General features: G+C 35.0%; 1 protein-coding gene across 6 annotated transcripts in view; it reads right to left on the bottom strand.

The window, feature by feature from the left end:
* ARID4B (AT-rich interaction domain 4B) overlaps positions 1 to 27039 on the bottom strand; it is a 149792-nt gene that overhangs the window by 45894 nt on the left and 76859 nt on the right. For all 6 annotated transcript variants that reach the window (XR_005357743.1, XR_005357744.1, XM_038533851.1 and 3 more), the window contains exons 8-16: positions 19979 to 20117; positions 12412 to 12491; positions 10341 to 10417; positions 9177 to 9331; positions 6013 to 6085; positions 3385 to 3479; positions 2430 to 2527; positions 896 to 1139; positions 398 to 573 (exon numbers count right to left, since the gene is read on the bottom strand). Coding sequence is in view for 4 of the 6 variants with exons in the window: in XM_038533851.1 (XP_038389779.1) it covers positions 398 to 573; positions 896 to 1139; positions 2430 to 2527; positions 3385 to 3479; positions 6013 to 6085; positions 9177 to 9331; positions 10341 to 10417; positions 12412 to 12491; positions 19979 to 20117 (1137 nt within the window). In the remaining 2 variants the exon portion in view is untranslated. The remainder of the gene's footprint in view (positions 1 to 397; positions 574 to 895; positions 1140 to 2429; positions 2528 to 3384; positions 3480 to 6012; positions 6086 to 9176; positions 9332 to 10340; positions 10418 to 12411; positions 12492 to 19978; positions 20118 to 27039) is intronic.

Genomic DNA, 27039 nt, shown 5'->3' with positions numbered 1-27039 from the left:
ATTAGCACTTTTCCATTTTTACTTTTTGCTTAAGAAATTAATACACCTCTTAAAATCTAGAACCAACATACCATCTACAAAACATTACAGAAAGCCATCTTCCCAAATTTCTATTATCTGGTTATTCAGCAGAGCTTAATGTAGTAAGAAGTCCTTTTTTTCTAGCTCAAAATTTCATAAATTTCCATGATGAGAGCAAGAAGAATGGATCAAACCTTTTGCTACAAATTTGCATTAGCAGGGTCTCTGAAGGAGGCAAATGGTACTTACAAAATAAATGCAAACCACTGATAATCCTATATTTTGTCAAATTTAGATTCAAACATACACACACAAAGAGCAAATTACAAGAATTCATTCAGCCAAAATGCATCTTAACCAAAAACAAATTTCTTACCCAGATTTTGCTTTTTCTTCTTCAGCTTCTACCTTTATGCTGAGGGATTCATCCATACCAGTTGTCTCCTCATCTTTATCCTCCAGATTTTCATTTTCTTCTGTTTTTTTCATGTTAACTTCTTTTTCCTGATCAGATTGTGTAGGTATAGATTCTAATACATTCTTTTTACTTCCCTAGAAAAAGATCAGAGGAACTAAACCAACAAAAAGTATAAAATGTCAACCTAATTCCATGATCTAATTGTTACCAAAAGGAGGTAACAACCAATACTAACTTTGAGAAAGGTAGTAGTTATTTTATGAAACTCCTGTAATTTCTAAAACACTAAGCAAAAATAGCTAACAGCTAATTTTAAATTAAAAAGTAGCACTTAATAAAGAAAATACATAAAAAATAAAATATAACATTTTACGATAAATTAGCTATGAAAACTTTACAGATGATGTAGAAAATGTATCAAAGAAGGCATAGCACTATTAACAGTATCTGATTTACCAGAGAGGGCTTAATATTTTCCTTTCTTTCAATATCATCATCAGTAGGTTTTTCTTCTTTTGGTATTATATTTTCCTCATCTTCAATCTTTATTTCTTTGATTTCTGGTTCATTTTCTTCCTTAACTTTTATTTCTTTTACATTTTCACACTCCTTACATGGCTTGTTAACAACTTTCTCTGGCAATGCCATCTGGAATTCAATATTGGCCGACCTACAGTACTCCTCAAAACCATATAAGTATCTGGAAACATGAAGAGAAATTACATTTGGGAAAACATTTCAAAATACTGCTATAGAGTCATGGTTTTTAAAATGTGTTTATTTAAGTTCTCAGATACTGAGCCACATTAATATTCTCATTTATTATAGTTCAGTTCTTCCCAATCTTTTTAATCCAAATCAAAACATTTTTCAAAGAAAAAAAGTCATTTAAAAAACTATACTAGGGGGATCCCTGGGTGGCGCAGCGGTTTGGTGCCTGCCTTTGGCCCAGGGCGCGATCCTGGAGACCCAGGATCGAATCCCACGTCGGGCTCCCGGTGCATGGAGCCTGCTTCTCCCTCTGCCTGTGTCTCTGCCTCTCTCTCTCTCTCTGTATGTGACTATCATAAAAAAAAAAAAAAAAAAAAAAAAAAAAACTATACTAGGGGCACCTGGTGGTACAGTCCGTTGAGCATCAGACTCTTGTTTTCAGCTCAGGTCTTGATCTCAGGGTCATGAGACCAAGCCCCATGTTGGGCTCCATGCTCAGCTCAGAGTCTTAAGATTCTCTCTTCCTCTCCCTCCACCTTTTGCTCTCTCCAAAATAAATAAATCTTAAAAAAAAAAAAAAAAAAACTACACTAAAAGTAAAAAGATAATCAGAATGTTAAATATTGTAACTGTAACAATAGTAGTTATTAAAGGCATTAGCATCAATGGGGCACTTCTTCCACGCCAAGCACTAGTCCTTTTCACGTGAAATTTCATTTAATTCAATGAGGCAAGTATTATTTTTCCTTACAAACAAGGAAACAGAAGCTTAGGAGAATAAATAAATGGTCCCAGGGACATAAAAGCTAATAATTGGCAGAACCAGGATTCAACCCTTGACTTTTTAAAGGCATTTTTTTAAAAAGATTTTATTTATTTATTCATGAGAGACCAAGAGAGAGAGAGAGGCAGAGACACAGGCAGAGGGAGAAGCAGGCTCCATGCAGGGAGCCTGACGTGGGACTCAATCCCGGGTCTCCAGGATCACGCCCTGAGCTGAAGGTGGAGCTAAACCGCTGAGCCACCCAGGCTGCCCACACCTTGGTATTTTAAGCTCTACACAGTACTTTCCAAATTTACATGGCCACAAAAACTTTCTTTATACAGTATCACATAGATCTAGTATTCGTAGAATATACTGTAGAAAATGCTATTATAAAGTGACTAGTCGAGTAAATTCTGATTTCTTCTTAGAAGAAATAATCAGCCTCACTTATAAATTCTAACCTGCTTTCTAGGTAAAGTAGTGACTATAGGTATATTAAGAACAGTAACTTACTTTTTATAAGCACATTTAACATTGTATCCTGCAGCTGAATTTAAGACAGGGATTCCAAGATCTTGGTAGACTTGTTTCCAAACAGCTCCACTTTCAATCTAACAGACAAAGTAAAATGAAAACTCCCAAGTTAAAAGGTGGACCTATAATAAAATTTGATTAATGTAGCATATATATGTTTATGTATGTTAGTTCTGGTCTCAAAGGAATAAAAAAAATTAACTAGCTTAATAAATTCTAAATAAAAAATTTGGTTTACAATATTTTACAGTAACTTTTAATCTCAAAATTATAAATGTTGAAGTGTTAGGCCATTTGATTTTTAAATTAACCCTAGCAAGTACAAAAGAAAATATTCAGGTTTCTAAATCAAAACTTGTAATGAAGAGATAGATAAAATTCTTTAAGTAATGTATTAGCTCCCATAAAACCTGTAAGCTTAATAAATCAAAGCAGTTCTACAGAATACATTTCCCCCCCAGAATAATCATAACTGGATGGGCACCATACATGGCCACCATCACGGCAGCCTTAAGATAATTTCTTCAGTTCAATGAAGATTTTTCTGCAGGTTTCCATATATACACATATGTGTAGGCACATGTATGTGTGTGCATGTGTGTGTATGTTTCAGATACAAAGGAAGAGATTAAGGATATAATAAAGACTATTAACTCTTAAAGACCTTACAGTTTAGTGGAAAAGGAACATAGGAAGAACTTCTATCAATACTCAAACATAGGTGGTTTATGAAAGTATGGCATACTTCACAGTAAATCAGAAAGCTCATTTGAAAAAAATCTTCAATAAATTTATTTGGTTTGAGGAAGATGTTTCTAACTTATGCTTTACATTTTCTTCTCCTTCTGAAGTTTTTATTAGTGTACAAGTTTAGGGAATTTTTAGATGAGAAAACATGTACAAAAAATGTTTCATTTCTAACTGTAATACTTACATTATCAAATCCTCCAAGTTTGTGTACAAGTCTGAATAATTTAAAGAGATTCAAATTTCGATATCCAAGTACAGGTCGTTTGTTAATAGGCGTGCCTATAAAAGAAAATACAAAATATATTATAATCATGCTACATTTTTAATTTAAAATTACAGAAGATTCCTATATCACCATTAAATATATATGGTGCAAAGTGTGTGTATATATAAGAAAACAAGTCCCTTGTTAATCAAAAACATGATGTCTACTACTTAAGCCCATTTATTTTTTATTTTTTATTTTTTTTAAGATTTTATTTATTTACTCATGAGAGACACACAGAGAGGCAGAGACATAGACAGAGGGAGAAGCAGGCTCCATGCAGGGAGCCTGATCTGGGACTCGATCCCAGGACTCCAGGATCACACCCTGAGCTAAAGGCAGATGCTTACCGCTGAGCCACCCAGGCGTCCCAAGCCCATTTCATTTAAATACATTTCTCATACCAGATTTCTGAAACCTTATATTATTTCATTCCATTTTCATTTCCCTTAAGAGCAAAAGAATAAACAGCTGATAAAATACCAACAACAAAAAACTTTTTTTTAAGATTTTATTTTTATTTATTTGACAGAAAGAGAACACAAGCAACGGGACTGGAAGAAGCAGCAGACTCCCTCCTGAGCAGGGAGCCCTATGTGAGGGTTCCCTGGGATCATGACCTGAGACAAAGGCAGACAGACGCTTAACCGACTGAGCCACCCAGGTATCCCAAAACAAAATTTTTTTTAAATCAAGGAAACAAAGTTTGGTAGAACTGAAGAAAGTGCTAAGATAATTGATAGGCAACTGCTTCACAAATAATTATTTTCATGATACTTTCTTTGTATGCTATTAATTTGCTACTAGTCTAAACAATGATTCCAAGGTAAGCTATATAGTTTTGTTTCTCTCTATAGATATTTACTTGTTTATTTGTTAGAGAGAGAGAGAGAGAGAGAGAATTCCAAGCACACTCCCTGCTGAGCATGGAGCCTAACACGGGGCTTGATCTCATGACCCATGAGATCATGACCTGAGTTAAAACTAAGAGTGCAACACTCAATCAACTGAGCCACCCAGGCTCCCCTAGTTTTATTTCTTTCTAATGTGGAACATGCAAGGAAAGGACACTAAAACTACCAAACTGTTAGAAAGTGGTAGAGGAAATAATGGAATGGAGATATACCTGTAGCTTTTTCAAAACAACCTATGACTGACATAGTCATATTTTACCACTTTTTCTAATATCAGCTTTTATTTATTTTCTTTTTTCTTTTCTTTTTTTTTTTTTTAAGATTTTTATTTATTTATTCATGAGAGACACCAGAGAGAGAGCACGCGCGTGAGAGCGCCACAGGCAGAGAGCCACAGGCAGAGGGAGAAGCAGGCTCCATGCAGGGAGCCTGATGTGGGACTCGATCCCAGGACTCCAGGACCACGCCCTGGGCCTAAGGCAGGCGCAAAACCGCTGAGCCACCCAGGGATCCCCTATTTATTTTCTTTATGTTTTTATTTATCTTATATAAAAGCCTAAGAAATCCACCCACCCACCTAAACCACCTTCTTAGGCCAAACCTCTTTTCACACAAAGAAATAATACAGAAAGCAAAGACATTTCATATCAAACAATAAAAAGATACCTACATTACCACTAACATAAGTAGCCACTATCACTTACTAAAGCAAAAGACACAGAGCCAGCTTCTACTTACCAGCAATACAAATGAGGATTTAAAAAATGTTAATTGCCATCCCCCCAAAAAATGAATTCCCTGAGTAGTGACACTTCCAAGTAAGATTCATTTTGTCTCCCTCAAGCTAGAAAGTTTTCTGCCTTTCCCTATTCTCTTTCTAGTATCTTCCCAGGAAAGGAGACATGATACTCTGAATAGCAGATAAGCAACAGAGTAACAGGGCCATAGGTACTATAGTGCCAGGTCACTAGGGTAAGTTAAAGGTTAGCACCCATTCTTCTTTCCTTCAATTCTTGCATTTCTTTAACAACATTAGGCAGATTCAAAGAACTAAGCCAAGGCTTACTTGAGAGTCTATCAGCTTTCTCTACATCTAACTTTCTTTGAATGGTTTAATTCTCTGCTTAGTTCTGTGTGGCTAGGTCATAAGAAGGCTTATGGCCCATCTCCCCCCCCCCCCCCCCCCCCCCCCCCGTCTCACTCACATGTACACATACACAAAACACACACACACACACACACACACCCTAGGTTTATCAAACAGTGATTCTGGAGAGGGAAGCTTTTTATTAGAAGCACCTATGTAGGTGCAAATAAATTGGTAATATGATTCCCATTCGGCTCCCACTCCCTAGTATTAAGAGTTCTCTGGGGACTCATGGATGGGTAGCCAGATAGGCAGAAGTGAATACAGGCCACATGGATCCATGGCCATAATATCCATCAAAATACTGTCAAAGCCCTCATTCCATTCACTATAGGACAGGCACTATGGTAGGTGCTGGTGACTCTGGCAATCAATAAGAGAGCCATGATTACTAGTGACACAAAGCTTGACAGAATTCTTAAAGTATTCATTATCTATGTGATAGATTACAACATTAATAATGAATTTAAAAAAAAAACAACTCACCTCTATCCTCCATAAATTTGTATAACTGCTGAAGAAAGTTCTCCCTTTCTTCTGGAAATGGTTCTATTTCTTCCTAATTTTAGTCATAGAAGAAGAGAATATTATTTTCCTCAATGAAGCATTTTAGTAAGGTAAGATTTCCTACCAACAGTAGAGACTAATATTCACTAAAATATTTTAGAGGCTTTTTACCAAGTAAAAATTATTTCTCAACACTAATCTTCAAAATCAAGCAAGTCTAGACATTTTTATGCTTTCCAAAGGAATATGCCCTAAAAGGTATCTCAGTAGTGGCAATCCCAAATGTAAATTCTCATACAAAAAATGAGACTAGCAAGATGATTCATGAGCTTTTTACTATATCAGATATCTATTCTTTAAATCGGGGCCACAGGCTCAAGAAGACCTACTCTTACTTATAGTATATTGGGTCAGGGTTTAACATCAAAACGGACTTTCTTATTGCTCCTCCAGAATTATACAAGTGTGGGTCCCATTAGCTGTAACTACAAGTATCCTTCATTATATACAGCCCCACTGTATAGCACTTCAAGCTTATAAAAATCAGTAAAGTGGGGAACAAACTTGATCTACAATACCTGAAGATTCAGACTTAGGGAAATCTTCAAGTAATAAAATAGTTCCCCGATTTATCAATTACAAGGGAGGGACTAGCTTCTTGCTGCTGTGGCCAGGGGCTGTGGCAGTAGGGAGCTGGTCCTGAAGCGACCTGCAAGGAGCAGGGTAGTTGGTGAGATGGAGGAACTCATCAATTCAGTGACTATCATCCATTCAACAAACCACTTAATGAGCACCAGTAAGTGTAGGCACTATGCTAGGTGCTGAGTCAAATAAAAGAAAAATAAGCAATGGAGCCTGCCATTAGAGAACATGATTAGGAGTAACTGCAGAGAAAGTGATTAAAATTTACACCTAGGCCTTAACAGTTACTCTGGCTGAAACAAATGTATCCTTGATGGTAAAACTTAAGAGCATACTTTTCAACTGATAGTCTAAATAAATCTATCATTTTAATTTTTAAAATCATGTGTCTAATGCCATTCTTTTGACATTCTTTGCCCCTTTATTTTAAAATCTAGCAGAGCAAAGGAAAGCAAGTTAAAAACCAAAAGCAAAATTCATGTTGATAAACGTTTAGATCTGCTGGCTGAGCAGAGAAAAATAAATTACAATTATTAATTTGTTTACCAAAAAAATCTGCACTTAATTTAAACATGGTCAATTTAAACATGGTCCACAGAAGCTGGGTTAGATACAAGTGTACTCTTTTTTTTAATTTTTTTTATTTATTTATGATAGTCACAGAGAGAGAGAGAGAGGCAGAGACACAGGCAGAGGGAGAAGCAGGCTCCATGCACTGGGAGCCCGACGTGGGACTCGATCCCGGGTCTCCAGGATCGCGCCCTGGGCCAAAGGCAGGCGCCAAACCGCTGCGCCACCCAGGGATCCCCTGGGTTAGATACAAATCTAAGGAAACCTACTTTCTAGATATTATATATTTGACTTTCATGAACTTCCAAATGTATTCGTATTCCTGTCACAAAAATATTTCAGTGAAATTTGTATTTAACTTAAGAAAATGTTTAAACTGGAAATCAGATTTGCTTTATAAAACACAAAGCTAAGCAACAAAAATTTTAGTAACTAATATTTATTGATCATCATTTATTTACATGTTACACATTAGGACAGACAATCTGTCAAATAACACAGGGTCCTTTACCCTTACAGAGCTGACAGGGTAGAAAACTGACAAGAATGTGTGTGTGTGTTGTGTGCATAAATTACAAAAACATGCACAAGGAACAGTATTAGGTTAGCCTAGCAAGTGGAGTGACTGAGTTTCTTCAGGTGAGGTAGGTGATGCTTCACAGGTTTCCCTTTTTCAGAGGTGACATGTTAGTAGGGTTTTGAAAATTGAACAGGAGTTTGCCAGATTAAGCGGGGGAGAAAAGGAAGGGCACTGTAGGCAGAGGTACTGGTATGTGTACAGGTTGAGCAGAAACAAGGTATGTAATGTAATATTGCTACAGTATCAAGTTCAAAGTGGCAGGGTATACCAAGAGAAAGGATAAAAAGGTGGGGCCAGACTGTAAAGAAGGTTCTTTAAGTGAAGCTTGACTTTGAGGGTGATAAGCTATTGGGGAGGTTTTAAGCAAAGGATTGCTTGTTCATTTTTGAATTTTAAACAGCAGTGGGAAAGGCTGAAGCTAAGAAACTTCTACACTACACACTGTCATCATAGATCACTGTCATAAAACACAAATTCTAAAACAATCCTATTTCATCAATAGTTGCTTATTACAGTTAAAAGGCAGAATTCAATAACTTACCTAAAATATTACATATTGACATTAACTTATTTAGTTTCCTGAAATCATTCAATCCAATTCACTTGATGGTCAAATATACAGCCTTCATCATTTGCACCATTCATCAATAACTTTTAGGAAGTCATTCAACAAACCATAAAGAGTACAATGGTGCAATGTCACTAGTAGTATCATGGACACCTTTTGTTAGTACTTATCAATGCTAGACCTAAAGTAACAGATACAGTAAAATCTAAAATTTTATCTCCTTGAGCCACATGAATTCATAGATGTTTTATTTATGATCTGATTAGAACTACCCACCCATTTGTGTTATATATAATTAAAGATTCTCTGAATCTAAGATCTTTTATACTCCTTTTTTGCTGATCATTCTTTTAATACTACTAGATGGAAAATATATTTTATACTTCTATAGGTATTTCAATAAAATGTGCAGATGAAAACACTGTAGGGGGTGATGGGTGGTCCCATGATGACCGAAAGTATATGAAAGCAGTGTTTTGTTCTGTTAGGTGGGTATTTCCCTTATTATCTGGTAAACCAAAAGCACAGCAAGATTAAGAAACATTTTTGAGGTTGCTGAAATAACTATACTTAATATTTTTAATTTCACAAGACCATATTTCTATTTTAGGTAAGCAAGAAAACTACATGGTTATGATGAACAACACAAGCACATTTTTATTATGAAATATTTCTAACACTAAAAATACTGAAGTGATTGATGACTTTGGGCTAGATTCTAACTCACAGAGGAAGCCCAACTGTTAGCCTGAATTTTAAAAGATATCAACTATTTGTCCTTACCTCTTCTTCACTGCTATTATCCTCCTTTTCTTTTTCATCATCTTCCTCCTCCTCTTCTTCCTCTGCCTCGCTGCTAGAGCTATCTTCCTTCAGTTCAGTCTTCCAGTTAGCAGGAATAGTTCTACTTTTGTGAAATTCAAGGGCCTGATCAAAGGCTGAAGAGAGGACCATTAACTATGTGAACTGGAGAAATTAAGACAACTGATTTATCTAGTAACATTAAACAAGATAAAAAAATTTAAAACTGCTGTACTAATATCACTGAGATTTACCATGTGTTTGCTGTGTACCAGGTACTGTACACTGTAGCAACTCATTTAAAACCTAGCAGTCCTAAGCATCAGGTACCCAATTTATAGATGACAAACTGCTACAATAGGAAAGTGACTTAGGTTCAAACAAATACAAAAGAAAAGAGTAGTTTTCTTCTTTTAACCAGAAATTAAACCTGCCTAGCAAAACAACTTTAGGACAGGTAAATTTCTGATCTTTTATCCAACAAATCGCTATTAAACAGCATTATATACCAAGCACAGAGCCAATGTAATGAACTTACAATAGCTGAAAATATACTATAAATACGTTATCTTCATTCCTACTAAAAACTGAATTAAAATTATATTAATGATTAGCTTAAACTAAAATTAGCAAGACACAGGTATTTTCGTTTTACTATACATGGAAATAAACTCTAAGCAATAAATTCTTAGTGATTTTTAACCAGTCTATATAGCACACTATTAGAATTGATGAGCTTGGGCAATAAGAAAATAAAGTTGTCTACAATGCCAAAAACCAGGTAAGAAATCAATTATGGTATATTCCTCAGTAAAATATAACTACTGTTAATGCCAAATCAAAATTACTTCTGATTCCTGGTTCTACCATCCTCAGAACTAGTATTCTATTTAGTAGGCAAAAGCAAGGCTATAGTAATTGGTGATGATCTAGTTCTTTCCCTCTTAAGATTGCTGCCCCTGAAAAGAAACCTTAAAATAGCAAAAGACACACAGGTTTACAAAAGTGTAATTTCACAGAACCAAACAGAATGTCAAAGACAGAACTTTAAAAAACGTATTTTTTAAAGAGCAAAAGAAAGTTTGATCTTCATAAACACTTCAGCAGTTTTAAATTAACCATAAATTATTTCAAGATTATCCTTACCTTGTTTTAATATAGCATCAGGCTTTGGTGTAGTGTCACTAGTAATTTCATGGACATCCTTTCTGGGCACTGAAGTACTACATTATTTTTTTTTTATTTTAAAGGGGAAAAAAAGCCACAAAACACAACAGAGATTAATAGTCCAATTACACACCATAGAATGATTTGAAAATATGGAAACATTTACATTGAAGGTGACTACACAGTGTTGCAATTCCCAAATAAAATGCTAGGCAGGATGTTAAAATATGTAATCATCTAAGAATGACTCCACCTTGAGTGATGTTTTTTTACAAACAAGGTATTCTCAAATGTCAGAGTCCCTGGCTAAATGCAAAAAATGAAAATATCAATTCTGCAATCCAAAAGAATAATAAATGAAAATATTTGGATAGCAGGATCAATCCAATAAAAAAAAAAGTCAAATAGTAAGAATTTGCCATTGTTTTAAGATAATCACAAGAAACTACTAAATTTAAGATTAGAAGAAAATGTCCTTGTTTATAACATAAATGTTCTTTTAATAATTGTTTTTAAACTGGATTCTAGCCTTGCAAACAACTTCTAATATATAATTTAAGGTCTTTCATGGAACTCCCCAACCATATATATACACACACATATATACATATATATATATGTATATATGTATATATGTATATGTATACATACAACTGTCAAAACATGTTGATAGTGTATATACACTATTGTCAAAACATGTTAAGATAGTGTATGTGATATATATATACCTCACAACTGTCAAAACATGTTGACAGTGTATGTCATATATATATTATTGTATATAATATATGCAATATATATATATATATAGTCCTATTTTACAATAATGAATCATTGTTCTGCATCATTCAGCTCTTCTGCATTTGGCTTATATCAATCAATCTACAAAAGCCTGAAAACAATTCCAAGTACATTTTTAAGACAATCTATGTTTTAACTTTTTATTTTAAAAATTTCTAATACACATAATAGGAGATAGACTAGGGCAATGAACCACCACATATCCATCACCCAACTACAATAATCATGAACTCATAGTCACCATTTCATTTATATCCCTACCTACTTTCTCCCACACCTCATGGATTATTTTGAAGCAAATCCTAGATATTATGATATAGTTCATTAAATGAACCACCACATATCCATCACCCAACTACAATAATCATGAACTCATAGTCACCATATCCCTACCTACTTTCTCTCACACCTCATGGATTATTTTGAAGCAAATCCTAGATATTATGATATACTTCATTATGAAGCTTTAAAACTCTTTCTAAAAATCATAACCAATATCATTACCAAACATTTAAAAATTAGTAATTTAATATCATTGATCAGTATTCAATTTCAGTGTTCAAATTTCTGATTACCTCAGTTTTATTAAAGTAGATTTCACAGATTGCTTTTAAAAATTACTTTTCAGAACCCAAAAACCCCAAAACCAATCTTAAAATGTAATGATCTTTTTAAAGTATACAGAGTAAAGTATAAAATATATGACTTTTCTAAATTGCACAATTCTTGAAAAAAAAAAACAACCACAGCAATTCATAACTCAGTTCCAAAAAAGTTCTATATGAAAAATCACTTAAATACTTAATATACATTTATAGTAACCCATTTTAACCCTCAGACTACTGGAGAAGTCGAATGTTATACAATAGGTATCAGTATAACCATGAGACAAAACTAAACATATCAGAGCCCAATTAAATATTCCAGAACAATAAACATAGAAAACAAGTATTAGATATGGTAGATACACCTAAATTCACCTCAACAAATCACCAGCTACTATGCAGGCAAATATTGAAAAGTTAGGATAATGATGGGAGTCTAGAAACTCTGGGAATTTAGAAAAAAAAATGAACAAGGAAAACACACTATAACCCCATTTAAATGATCATGTGAAAAATTATTATACTTTGAAACATTTTGTATAGTGAAAAATAAAAGCATAAGTCATTAGAAATAACTAATTTATCATTTACCATACTAACTTGGAAAAATAACATGTTTTTCATCCCTAGCAAATTATACTTACAATTTGCCATCTTTGAAAGATCGTACAAGAATATTGTCTTTTTTCACAGCAATTTCATCACTACAATCAGGACAAACCACCTTTAAAAAAAGTGTAAAACTATTATAACTAAAAAAAAGCATATTTACAGATAGTTACGTATATATCAACTACTTAAATCCTTCCAAAAAAGTTTCAGCTTAAAGAAGTAATTTTAGTTTGCAGGGTAAACAGGTAAACACATGTGGGAATACACACAAGTAATTTTAAATTTACATCCTCTATCTTTCCAGCTCTCTGAATTCCCCACACTGATTTTGGCACAGGCTTGTGTTGAAAACAGAAGCGGGGGGGATCCCTGGGTGGCTCAGCAGTTTGGCGCCTGCCTTTGGCCCAGGGCGTGATCCTGGAGACCCGAGATCAAGTCCCACATCGGGCTCCCTGCATGGAGTCTGCTTCTCCCTCTGCCTGTGTCTCTGCCTCTGTGTGTCTTTCATGAATAAATAAAATCTTAATAAAAAAAAATGAAAACAGAAGCGGGGCCATGCCTAGGCTGATGCTGTGGACCAAGTTCTAGTCAGAAATAGAAAGCCTATATGAAATTGGGAGGCTGGGGTGGAAACAGAGGTAAAGCCCAAGTCTTAATAGAGGGTATGCAGTATGGCTAGGAGAATAGCAGGAACCAAAATGGGAGCCAGTATCAGAACCAACATCAGAGTAGCTCGATCTTAAAAAAGATGAGGTTCTACGTATTATTTATATTTAAATATATATGTAAGCACAAAATTTTCTTCATAATACTACCCACTCTAAAAAGTAAACACTGGGACACCTGGGTGGCTCAGCGGTTAAGATCTGACTTCAGCTCAGGATATGATCCTGGAGTCCCGGGATCAAGTCCTACATCAGGCTCCCTACATGGAGCCTGCTTCTCCCTCTGCCTGTGTCTCTGCCTCTCTGTGTCTCTCATGAAGAAATAAATAAAATCTTAAAAAAAAAAAAAAAAAGTAATCATTGTAGGGGTGCCTCGGTGGCTCAGTCAGTTAAGCATCGCCTTTGGCTCAGGTCATGATCCCAGGGTCCTGGGATTGAACCCCTTATCAGGCTCCATGCTCAGCAGCAAGTCTGTTTCTCCCTCTTCTTCTGTGATCTCTCTTGCTTTCACTCACTCTCAAATCTTTAAGAGAAAAAAAAAAATCTTAAAAAAAAAAAAGTATACATCTTAAAGAAGACACCTGTCTGGAGGCTATATATGATTGATCACTACCAAGAGAGGACTTATGTAACTGGAGTTGCCTCAGCTACTTTTTAAAGTGAAGTTAAGCAGGCCTTCCCAAAGGCTGATAAAGATGCCTATAAATTTTCAGTATTTTAATTCCAAGACAGCCCACTGTGTATACTAAGAACAAGTTAACAATATAGTTATATGCTTACATGAAAAATGAGCTAAGTAAGTATGTAACAGGTTTGCTTTAAGGATGTGCTCATTAGCTCTGAAAAGTGAATGACACAATGGGACCTACAGGCATGTGCTCTCGGGATCCCTGGGTGGCGCAGCGGTTTAGCGCCTGCCTTTGGCACAGGGCGCAATCCTGGAGACCCTGGATCGAATCCCACATCGGGCTCCCGGTGCATGGAGCCTGCTTCTCCCTCTGCCTGTGTCTCTGCCTCTCTCTCTCTCTGTGTGACTATCATAAATAAATAAAAGTTAAAAAAAAAATAAAGATGCTGATAAATAGACTTAAAAAAAAAAAAAGGCATGTGCTCTCACCACAGGTCAGGAAGAGGCTAGAAATAGGTTAAAGTCTAATTCAGTCTTTTTTTTTTTTTAAATTCAGTCTTTAAGAAGTTAGTTAACATTTTCCATAACTGCAACTGCATTTCACTAGGCATTCTTTAAATGCTGACGGCCTTCTGAATGAATTCATTGATGAAAGTCTTTTATATGTTATTAACATCCAGGGAAACTTCCCTGTCATTTCAAAAAAGTCCTGAAGTCAGTTATTAGCATTTATTCATGTACTCATCTTGTCACTCTACAGATACTGGACTACCACATCAAGGTACTGTACTAAATAAATGCCAGAGAAAAAGAGATCAAGGCAGTGACTGCTCCTCCCCACATGCCCCACCCAATGTAGTCAGGAAGACAAGTGCTGAACAAGTAAACACACATGTATGTAACTGCAATTGTGTCAAGTCCTTATTTAGATAGTCAGGAATGCTTTCTTAAAAGACACAACATTTAAGCCCAGCTTTCAAGACTGAGTAGGAATTGGCTTGACAAAGGATGTATATGTGTGCATGTGTGTGTAGTATAAGGGATGCAGAGACAGCAAGCACTGGAACCAGTCCCTGGAGCAAAAGACAGTCAAGTGTGGCTGACTTTCTGCCTAGACTGATTAAGAGAGTTAAGAAGGGTTCAGATTTCCCAGTCTTTTAGGCCATGTTAGTTCTTTGGATAAAATCTAAAATCTTTAGGGTAAGGCTCTGAAGTAGGATAATGTTATAACAGATTTGTCTTTTAAAAATTACTTTGAAAAATTAAAAAACATAAAAATTGCTTTGGGAGCACCTGGCTGGCTCAGCCAGAAGAGCATACAATCCTTGATCTCAGACTTTTGAATTCAATCCCTACATAGGGTGTAGAGATTAAATAAATAAAACTTAAAAAAAAAAAAAGAATAAAATAAAAACTACTCTGTTATACAAAGAAAATGGGCCAGAGAAGGGTGAGTTAAAAGTGACGAAACCACAACAATCATCCTGGTGAGAGAGGTGGTGACTCAGATGTAGAATGTTGACAATGGCATACTAAAGGAAAGAGAATATTAGAGATAATTAGGGAAATGAAGAGATGAGTGAGCAGAGGATGCTCAGGTTTCTGTCTTGCACAAATGGTGTCATTCACTGTGAGAGGAAACCCTGGAGGAGGACCAAGTTTGGGAAAGAGGGAGGAGAGAATACACTTAGTTTTAAACTTAGTAAGTTTTAAGATGGCTGAAGGACATCTAAATGGAGATACTAAATAGGTAAGACACCCAAGTTCAGAGCTCAGAATGGAAGTCTGAAATGTAAGATGTAAACTTACGAGTCAACAGCCTAAATATCAGGGGATCAATCTTGGGTCTAAACCTGTAAACAAAATCTACCTTTTTCTGTTTTCTCATGCGTTTTGCAGTCCTCCACTCTATCAGCTGAGCTATCAAAGAACTTATACTTTTTCATGGGTTTTGAAAACTACACATATGGTAGCTTTGGCCAATGCTGGTGGTGGTGGTGTGCAAGTGGCTTCACTTTCCATTCTGCCACAGGAACAATAATCCATATTTCATCCTGTTCACCCATGTATGTGATTTACTTGGCCCCTAAGACATTTCAATTGGTTAACTCTGTAACCAATGCTATAAAAGGGCATGAGATCACCCTAAAGAGAATACAGAGTTATATATTCTGAACCTTGCATGGTAACATTTAAATGTTGGTTAGAGGAGAAACAGTGAAAGAAAATGAAAAGGAAGAAGACTGCATGAGTCATGGAAGCTAAGATTTTCCTTCTGTTAAAATGGGGTAAATCCACTTATTTTTCAGTCTCAATTACAATTCAATGAGACTAGTTAGGTGAATGAGCTTCACACAGTGCCTGGCCTTGGCAGGTGCTCAATTCATGGGACCTACTTATAGGTCCAAGGAGTACACAACTGCTTTCTAACATAGTGATGCTACTAAACACTTGTAAAATTAACTCAATTTATAAAAATTAATCTTAAAAATTGAAACCCAAATACTATTTATGTGATTTTGTGAAGATTGTTTGATCTAGAACACAAGTTCACACTCTAGTTTACAAAAATTATTCATCACTGTCCAAAATATCTCAATTTTGGGGGAAGATTTACATACATAAATAACTGAGATTCTTTAAATAATACTGAGATGGTCCAATGCCAATTACTAACAATTCAACAACATAAATCCTTAAATATTTTTCTCATCATCAAGGAAACTATTTAGAAACTATGGGTGAACTGTTGTTCAACACAGAAGTTCTAGCTTCAGCAATCAGACAACAAAAAGAAATAAAAGGCACTCAAACTGGCAAAGAAGAAGTCAAACTCTCACTTTTCCCAGATGACATGATACTGTATATATAGAGAACCCAAATGACTCCACCCCAAAATTGCTAGAACTCATACAGCAATTCAGCAATGTGGCAGGATACAAAGTCAATGCCAGAAATCAGTTGCATTTCTATACACCAACAATGAGACTGAAGAAAGAGAAATTAAAGAATTGATCCAATTTACAATTGCACCAAAACCCTAAGATACCTAGTAATAAACCTAACCAAAGATGTAAAGGATCTGTACTCTATCAGTACACTTATGAAAAAAATTGAGGAAGACACAAAGAAAGGGAAAAACATTCCATGCTCATGGATTGGAAGAATAAATATATGAAAATGTCTATGCTACCCAGAGCAATTTACACATTCAATGCAATCCCTATCGAAAGACCATGGACTTTCTTCAGAGTTGGAACAAATAATCTCCTAAGATTTGTATGGAACCAGGAAAGATCCCAAATAGCCAGAGGGATATTGAATAAGAAAACCAAAGTTGTTGGCATCAAAATGCCTGACTTTAAGCTGTATTACAAAGCTGTGATCCTCAGAACAATATGGTACTGGCACAAAAACACACACATAGATCAATGGAACAGAACAGAGAACCCAGAAATGGACCCTCAACTTTATGGTCAATTAATCTCAAACAAAGCAAGAAAGAATATCCAAAAGAAAAAACACAGTCTCTTCAATAAATGGTGTTGGGAAAATTGGACAGCCACATGCAGAAGAATGAAACTAGACCATTCTCTTACACCAGACACAAAGATAAACTCAAAATGGATGGAACATCTAAATGTGAGACAGGAATCCAACAAAATCCTAAAGGAGAACACAGGCAACAACCTTTTTTTTCTTTTTTTTAAAGATTTTATCCATCTATTCATGAGAGACACAGAGAGAGAGAGAGAGAGAGGCTGACATAGGCAGAGGGAGAAGCAGGCTCCACGCAGGGAGCCCGATGTGGGACTTGATCCCAGGACTCCTGGATCATGCTCTGAGCTGTAGGCAGACTCTTAACCGCTGAGCCACCCAGGCGTCCCCAAGCAACAACCTTTTTGAACTTGGCCGCAGTAACTTCTTGCAAGATACATCCATGAAGGCAAGGGAAACAAAGGCAATAATGAACTATTGGGGCTTTATCAAGACAAAAAGCTTCTGCACAGCAAAGGAAACAGTCAACAAAACTAAAAGACAACCTACAGAGTGGGACAAGATATTTACAAATGACATGCCAGATAAAGGGCTAGTATCCAAGCTCTATAAAGTACTTCTCAAACTCAACACCCAAAAAACAAACAATCCAGTCAAGAAATGGACAGAATACATGAACAGACATTTCTCCAAAGACGACCTACACGTGGCCAACAAGTACATGAAAAAATGCTCCACATCACTTGTTATCAGGGAAATACAAATCAAAACCATAATGAAATACTACTTTATACCGGTGAGAATGGCTAAAATTAACAAGACAGGAAACAACAAATATTGAAGAGGATGTGGAGAAGGGGGAACTCTCTTGCACTATTGGTAGGATTGCAAGCTGGTGCAGCCACTCTGCAAAACAGTGTGAAGGTTCCTCAAGAAGTTAAAAATAGTGCTACCCTACAACCCATTGCACTACTGGGTCTTTACCCCAGAGATATAGATGTAGTGAAATGATGGGACACCTAGATCCCAGTGTTCATAGGAGCAATATCCACAATAGCCACACTATAGAAGGAGCTGAGGTGTCTGTCAACAGATGAATGGATAAAGAAGATGTGGTGTGTGTGTGTGTGTGTATGTGTGTGTATACACACACAATGGAGTATTACTCAGCCACCAAAAAGAATGAATACCTACCATTTACATCCACGTGGATGAAACTGGAAGGTATTACGTTAAATGAAATAAGTCAATCAATGAAAGACAATTATCATATAGTTTCACTCATATGTGGAATATAAAAAATAGTGAAAGGGACCGACCATAAGGGAAGGGGGGGAACTTGAGTGGGGAAAAATTATAGAGGAAGACAACCATGAGAGACTCCTAACTCTGAGAAACAAACAAAAGGTTGCAGAAAGGGAGGTGGGTAGGGGGACAGGGTAACTAGGTGATGAGCTTCTTTTTCTCTTTTAAAGATTTTATTCATTCATTCATGATAGACACAGAGACACAGGCAGAGAGAGAAGCAGGCTCCCTGCAGAGAGCCCTATGAGGGACCTGATCCTAGGACCCCGGGATCACAACCTGAGCTGAAGACAGATGCTCAACCACTGAGCCACCCAGGCATCCCTGAGTGATGAGCATTAAGGAGGACATGTAATGTGATGAGCACTGGGTGTTATACTATATGTTGGCAAATTGAATTTAAATAAAATTAAATTAAAAAAAAAAGAAAAACAGTGAGAGAACCTTAATATTGAATATACTAACAGTAAAAAATTATTATTTTAGGAAAAGACACACAAAACTTGTTAAAAACATTTTTTTTAACATTTTCAAAAAGAAATTCTTACAGAGAATCTTAGTACTTTAGGAAAAAAGAAATGATCACATAAACTGACACTTAAGTTTTTTTGTTTTTTTTTTTTAAAGATTTTATTTATTTACTCATGAGAGACACACCGTGAGAGAGAGGCAGAGACACAGGCAGAGGGAGAAGCAGGTTCCATGCAGGGAGCCCGACATGGGACTGGATCCCGGGACCCCAGGATCATGCCCTGGACTGAAGGCAGGCGCCAAACCACTGAGCCACCCGCAGATCCCCGACCCTTAAGTTTTCTACTCACCATTAACCAAGTTACTTAACCTTTCCACTACTCAGTTTCTGGATCTCTAAGTGAGGATAAACAATACCTGCCTCAGAGTCCTTGCAAACAGCATTCAATAACTATTAGGATGAATAGATGGATATATGCAGAGGTACAAAGGTATCATAAAGTATTCATACTTATTAAAATAAATAATTGCCCTCTTTAGTTTTAACTGTAAGATGCAATATAAGTCTTAATTGTAAGAGCTAGCATTTACTGGGCAATTATTTTGTGCAAAATACTGAACTGATAAGCATTCTGGATGAAGAATACATATCATGTTCACTGAAAAGAATGATAAATAGACATCATTTACAGATAATAGTAGAAAAAGAAAGATTCTCTTCTTCTGCAGTCTTTTGCACAATGAATTTAGGAGTTTTAAAAGTTTGCATTATGAATCTCCACCCAAAATAGAGCAGTATAATGAACTCCCACAGACCTACCCTCTAAAATTACCATAATTTTGCCTTTTTTGGATGACTTTAAGAGTTCTTGGTACTCAAAGACAATCTTGAAAGAAATCTTTGCATAAACTAAATGATGCTAAAAACACTTCCCTACTTTGCACCTATGAAAAACACTAGTAAGATTATCAATTGTTTTCTTCATGAATTTAAATAGCTGAAAATTAAACTTTTATGCTGAAGTTACTCACCAATGCAGGAAACCACAGTGCTTTCTTTTTATCCAAACTAACGTAATCTACACACACAACTTTTCCTAGTAGTTCATCAATCTGTTTCCTATCATCCTCATCTTCATCACTGGAGGATGAAGAAGACTCCTCCTCAGGTCTAGGGAAAGAAAAAAATATTTCCATTTATGTTCACAAAGAATAAGCATACCAAGCTGATAAATACAGGTATTCTAGAAATCTTATCCCACTTTCTAAAACTCACAGAATGGCAAACTTCAATTTTTAAATTGTTTTCTAAATTTCTAAACAATAACAAAAAGGGTTATCATTAGAAGAAAGCACATCATTCTCCTTTTAAACATCTTTTAGATCTATTCAGTGCTACTTTAAAAGATCATGGGAGAAGAACAGAACAGAGTAACACCAGTCCCCAAATTCTCAAAAAGCTGAAGGCCTCAAACGAAACATCCCAGTACTATACTAAAATATATTTGATCCAACCCTCAAATCAAAGAAGTTCGGCAGATAGCATTTTATATTCCCAATACAAAGCTAATTTTTAGAAAGGGAAGAAAAATCTTTATTTATTGGGTGGTTAGGGTGGGGAGAGAAGAAAATCTGGTAAGAGATCACTGCTATCCTTAATACCAAACATACACAAATTAGGCATTGATAAAATGTACAGTACTGTTATTTTCAGAAATTCCTTCCAGTTTACATTGTATATTGGACTGATAAATTAGAAAGAAGTTCACTATCAGCAGAAAAAGGAAGTATTGAAAACCATCTACTTGTTCTTAGACAAAAGTAAAAAGTAAAACTAAAAAGAAAAAAAAAAACACAAAACAAAAATTCTACTCTGAATCTGGTTCCAAGAAAGCCTTACAATCAGTGTTAAAGAAAATAAAGATTCTAACAACCGAGTGTTCAAAATGCCCAGAGTAAGTGAAGACACTAAGAAATGAATAGACTGCAGTGTATGTTCTTTGTATAAAATAAAATGGAACAATGGTTAGTATTGATTACCTACAGGGTTAAAAACATTTTTGAGATAGTTGACAATGACCAAGTTCACTGACAAAAAATGTAAATTGACATTATTTTAAAAGCTTGGGCATGATTTAACTATTTCGTTGATTGGGACAAATCTACTATACTCTAAACTTGTCTTGATGCCTTTCCAAAGGGCTGACAACATAAATGTCACTTCTTTATATATTTCAACATAAATATAAAAAAAGAAAAAGCTACTATAGAACATCTTAGAGTGATACAGGAAATATCACTAATTTGACTTCCATGATCAAGCTACTTAAAAATTGTCCCCTGGTAAAGACAGAGCAAATTTTCCAAATTGGCTGCCGAGAATGAGTGTACTTCAAATGGCACTTAAAGCAGTTCAAAGTAGGGACTTAGGAAGTAAGTAATAGGAGGCAGGAAAAACCAGTACACCTTCGTGTCAGCACAACATAAAACCTTAGAAACAGGCACACAGCTTGGGAGAGTAATGACAGACCTCCCAAGTCAGAGTTCTAACTGATGAGAAGTGTTTCTCAAGGGCAATGACTTTTATCTCTTCACTTTCTAATGACTGTAGAACACAACCAAGCTTAAAACCATAATTACTGCTTTTTCAAAGCAGTCATAAAGGATTTATTTGGCCAAGATTTAATGGACACTTTTTATGTCATTATCATTAGCAAGACAGAAAGTCCCAAAACACAGATAATATATATCAAAAATCTTTAAAACACAGAGAAAACTGGACTTTATCTGCCTCACAAAGTCATCTACATCTTTATGAAAATTCTCATTTCTTTAAGATTTAACAAGTGTGAAGACTTCAGACATCAGAAAGCGACATAGTAAAAAAAAAAAAAAAAAGTGAAGAACAGAAAACACCTATCCACCTCATATATTAAATGTCCAAGTTCCACTCTAATACCACTGCCCAATTATAAACTAGATTTCCTGCCCATTCTCTCCTCAACTGAAGATTTTGTTCCAATACCACTCGTTTCTCTCTCCCGTATCATTCTTTTCTGCGTCTACTACACTGAGTCCCATCAGCAAACTGCAACTTCCATTGATATGCTATTATTTATTTCACTTAAAAAAAAGAATTCCCTGACCTCACCTTCCCCACCAGCTACTGCCACCTTATTTCTCTACTCCCCTTTGCAGTCAAAGAGGCTGCAATGCTCTATTCCCTGACATCTGGAAACTCTTTTGATGACTTTTCTAAGTCTCTGTTCATATGTCACCTCAATTAAGTGACCCTGACCGTCTCATTCAAATTTACAACCTGCCCTCCACAATCTCTCCTCACTTTTATTCTTTTCATACAGCATTTACAAATCGATCATACTGTATAATGTATTTAGTTCTTCCTTGTTTTCTCTTTATTGCCCATCTCCTCTATGAGAATACAAGCCAGAAGGGCAGAGATTTTTATCAATGCCTGTTTTATTCACTGATATATCCCAAGTACCTCAACAGTGTTTGGCACAAGCATAGATATTCAATAAATATTTGTTGAGTAAATAAATGAACTGAATAGATTTCTTTCTATTATGGTATTTCTAATTTTATTTTTCCTGAAATCACAAAATGTATACAAGCAGTATAATGTACACAACCAGTATAAACCACACCATTATATATACCTAAGGTTCCTTTAGCTTTTCCTCCTGGAGGAGTTTTAGCCAAGGAAATAATTTACACAAGACACTCAATAAACTGATGAACTAAAATAAATGAGCATCAAAAATATTTTAAGGGAGCAAATACAGAACAAGCAGGAACCTGCTTGGTTTTAATCCTCTCTGATATCGTTGCTTCTTTGGTGGTAAGGTAGTATTTGTTTATAGAGCCAGAACAAAATAATGCACTCTTTGTGACATAACATCTGACGATGCCACTGACAACAAAGCTAATTACATGGAAATGTTTACCACCACAGACTAACAGCTAATTACTCAAAGCTGATTGCACATCACTATTAATTGTAAATTAATTGTGAAACAAGTAGAAGAACTTTAGACAAGACACGTGCCAAAGAACAGCAAATGATGAGATGCAAAAAAGAAAACTCAGCAGCTCAATTTTGAAATGTAATTCTGACTTCGATGATCCTTAGGATTTCAGACAAGTAACTCAGTTTCAAATTTTGTACACTAAATTAAAAACCTGTATTAGTATTAGGAAGACTAACAATGAACAGCTCCTTAGAAATTAAAAAATATAGAACATATGGACGTGTATATACTTACCAATAAAAGAGTTTTAATTTTTCATGTTTAACCAAGAAGGAAACTAGAGTCAAAATCTCGTATTAAAATAAAACAGCAAATAATTTTAAAAATCTTCTAGGATTAGATAGTGGTACTGGTTACACAATCTGTGAATACACTAAAAAACACTACACATTGTATACATTAAAGGGGTGAATTTTGGCATGATAATTACCTCAATGAAAATTTTTTTTAAAGATCTGCAGACCTATAACCACAAGGTACAAATCACTACTTTATTGTGTAAACTTTAGCACTGTTACCAGGTAAAATCTATGCCCATAAATAATCACTATCAAGAATCATTATAAGCTTTATTATGCTTTATTCTTCTGAAGGAGAAAAAAAGTAACAGCAAGCAGACTGATTTCCTACTGTAACAACTGCATATATACTTCTGCCAGGTTACTGGAAAACACTTTTGAGCGTTGAGGGTACACAAATGGTTCCTATAATTTCAGGTATTCTATTCTTTAGGCAGAATCAAACAAAACATCTGTATACAATGGCTAAATTCTAAGAGCAAAATTCAATCAACTTATAAACTGATCAAATAATCAATAACTTGCTTTTAAAAATTAAATAGAGAATGATAATCTTAAGAAAATACTTGAATACTTTAGAATTAACCAATTAGAGTATAAATAAAACTCAACTAAAGGAAGGTGTCAAAAATAATCAATTTTGGAATACCTGGAGGGAGATTAACAGTTATGTGGATTAACAACTGTTAAAAGGAAATAAAGGTAGGGATATATTCATGTAACAATCGAGTCTGGGGAATCATGGGAAGAGATAACCTTATTTATCTTTGTACAAAATTAAATTTTAAATGACAGAGAATCAAAATGAAGACTTTTTTAGTGGAGTAATGGAAGAGAAAATGAAAGTCAGATAAATGACTTTAAGGTCGGGGTCCAAGACTCTGTTGCAGAAAATCACTCATAAAGGAAGAAAGAACTCTGAGTAAGTGCAATTAAGGAGAAGGGAATTTCCAACTGTAGTACCTGCCTGTGGTGCCTATATATCATGGTGTTAAGTGCTAAGTGAGAACATTATAATGTCTCTTGGCAGTGAGAATGACCACCATAGTGAGGGGGAAGGAATAGCAAGCAAACAAGATTACAGATGAGCAGGGCTTCATTTTCTCCAATAGTTAATTCTCAACCTTAGGTCTGTCTTTTTACATTGCACTTAATGCAATACAATCGCAACAGCAAATCTTTCATTATACACAGAGATTCTCAACAGGAAAATCACTGAGTATGTTTGCTAGAGTCTTTAAAAACAAAGATCAACTTGCTCAGTGATAACTATATGCTTCTGTCTCATCTTCAAGAAAGGAAGACTTCAGCTAATAGATTTTTTTTTTAATACACCATAATTCTGGGTCATTTTTGTAGATCACTCCAGATAATACTCTATAAAATTATCTTACTTTAAATTTATGTTTACACCTCTATATGACAGTTGAAGAAAGACAATACATGCCTAAATATTAGATGGAATGCTTTTCAAAATTTAAAAAGAATTTTTGATAGATACAAAAACTGTTTTTCCTATAATATGTATATAATATGAATATGTTGTTTTAGAAAATTGAAATAACATAGCCAAAAAACAGTTCTACCTATAAGACAAACACTAAGTAAGGAGAATTTTTATATACTTACATATAAACACATTTTTATGAATGAAGTCATATCACATACTGGTGTTTCATGAAAACATTTGCATTCAATACGTGATGTTGATATCTAGTATTTATACAGTGCTTCCAACATAAACGTTTTAAGGATATGAATTCATTTAATCTTTGCAACAACTCTGAGAGAGGTAATACTATTATCTCAGTTTTATAGATGAAGAAAATTGAGGCATGAAGACTAAGTAATCTGCCCAAGGTTATACAGCAAGGAGGTGGCATGGACAGTTATTCACACCCAGGCCACGTGGCTCCACAGTTCACACTCTTAACAACCAAACCACACTCTCAAAAGCTAGAAGAGAAGTAGAAATCTTCACTGATGAAATAATTTTACATTAAATACACTCCACCTCACTATTCTGACATCACCGATCATAAGTAGAAGCTGACTACAGAACTATGGAAGACTCTAATGAGTAATGATAGGTAAAACTTTAATATACAATCGAAGTCATTAATTTTCAAAGAAACATCAAAGGATTTATCTTAGAAGTACTTTAGTGAATATTCTATGGCAATAAAATATCCCTCTGAAAAAACTGAGATTATTAGAGAACTGTAATAACAAATAATCACAAGACTCTTTCATAAGAATAATGTTATCATACATTTTTCATTTATTTTTCTTTTTGGATAGAACATTTCAAATTTCAAATGTCATATGCAGAAGAGTAAATAATAGTTATACCATGAATACCCTAAAAATAATCAAGTCATCAGCAAGCTAAATCACAAGTGAGAGAAATTATTCACTTAGTAATTAAGAAAAACATTTTCTAAAAATTTCAGAGAGTTAAGAAAAAAATAATAATGCATGGTCTGAATCACAAGTAGGAAAATACTAATACCAAATACTTTTTCAATGCAAGGATTAGTCTTTTAATTTCCTCCCTCAGAGGAGTCATTTTTCATTTACTGGAAAGTAATTGAAAATACTATTCTATCTAAATAAGAGTCAATCAATCAAATGGGAAAAGGCCCATGGACCATGGGTGAGTTCTTGAACATGGTCCTTTCCTTCCTGTGTTCCTTGGATTACTTACTGGCTTCTGAGCCCAATTCCCCAATTTTTAATACAGGTAAAAATAATAGCTATCTTCATGAGTTTGATACAGGCTCAAAGTAAGTAAAACGAGAGATAGTGCTTACCCAATCTCTATCTCCAAAACTCAGCAACAATTAGACTTAATACGTGATTCTAAATACTGAATTAAATCATTCACTTACACTAAAGGTTTCAATAATTCAACTCAATATCTATTTTTAACAGCTACTTTGACAATATATGGGCTTAGACACATTAAAATTTTTTCAATTGTATCCAGTAAAATATTCAAAATTGTTTTTAAAATAACCTCCAATGGAATAAATAAAAAGCCAATCCTTTCCAATTTTCTTCTCCTGCTATGGAGGCACTATGCTTGTAACTATTTCAGCTGCTTCTTTGATAGGTACTACTTTATCTCTAAATAATCCTCTTATACTGATTTATACAATAAGACATTATTCTGTTGACTTCCTATTGTTACTAGGACTTTATTTTATACTTAAGTCACCTGCTCCTCTACCTCCATCCTAAGTTTTCCCTTCTCATATAATTTTTGGGGTGAGTTACTTAATGCCTTTGCTATTTTTTCTCTATCCGTTATCATTGTATCTTTCATTTCCCGCCAATGTTCCATTATATTGGGTAATTGAGTCCACTTTTTATCAGAGACCTCCATTCCTCTTTTCTATTCTACTGACTACCAATATCAGTGTTACCATGGAGAAGTCTGACGCCATTCTGCTTTCCTGTCCTTTGCAATAAGTTATGTTTCTTTCCGAAACTGTTTGAAGATGGTTTCTTTATCCCTGTGACCCCTTTATCTTGTGATCTTTTGTAATTTAGAGCCTTTTGGGCCTAAGTACAGCCCACTAAAAGTAATTTGTCTTTGACATTAGATAGATGCAAAGAATTTAGAGGGCTCAAAGGAAAGAAAACAGGTTTGTTTTCAAGGGAAGAGTAGGAAGACACAAAACGGTTCACATAAAGATGGGAGGATTTCAGTTGGAAGACTAAATGACTGACACCATGA

The sequence above is a fragment of the Canis lupus genome, chromosome 4 (assembly GCF_011100685.1).
Source record: "Canis lupus familiaris isolate Mischka breed German Shepherd chromosome 4, alternate assembly UU_Cfam_GSD_1.0, whole genome shotgun sequence".
Taxonomy (NCBI): domain Eukaryota; kingdom Metazoa; phylum Chordata; class Mammalia; order Carnivora; family Canidae; genus Canis; species Canis lupus.
Note: the sequence above shows the minus strand (reverse complement) of the source record. Positions and strands in the feature narration are given on the sequence as shown.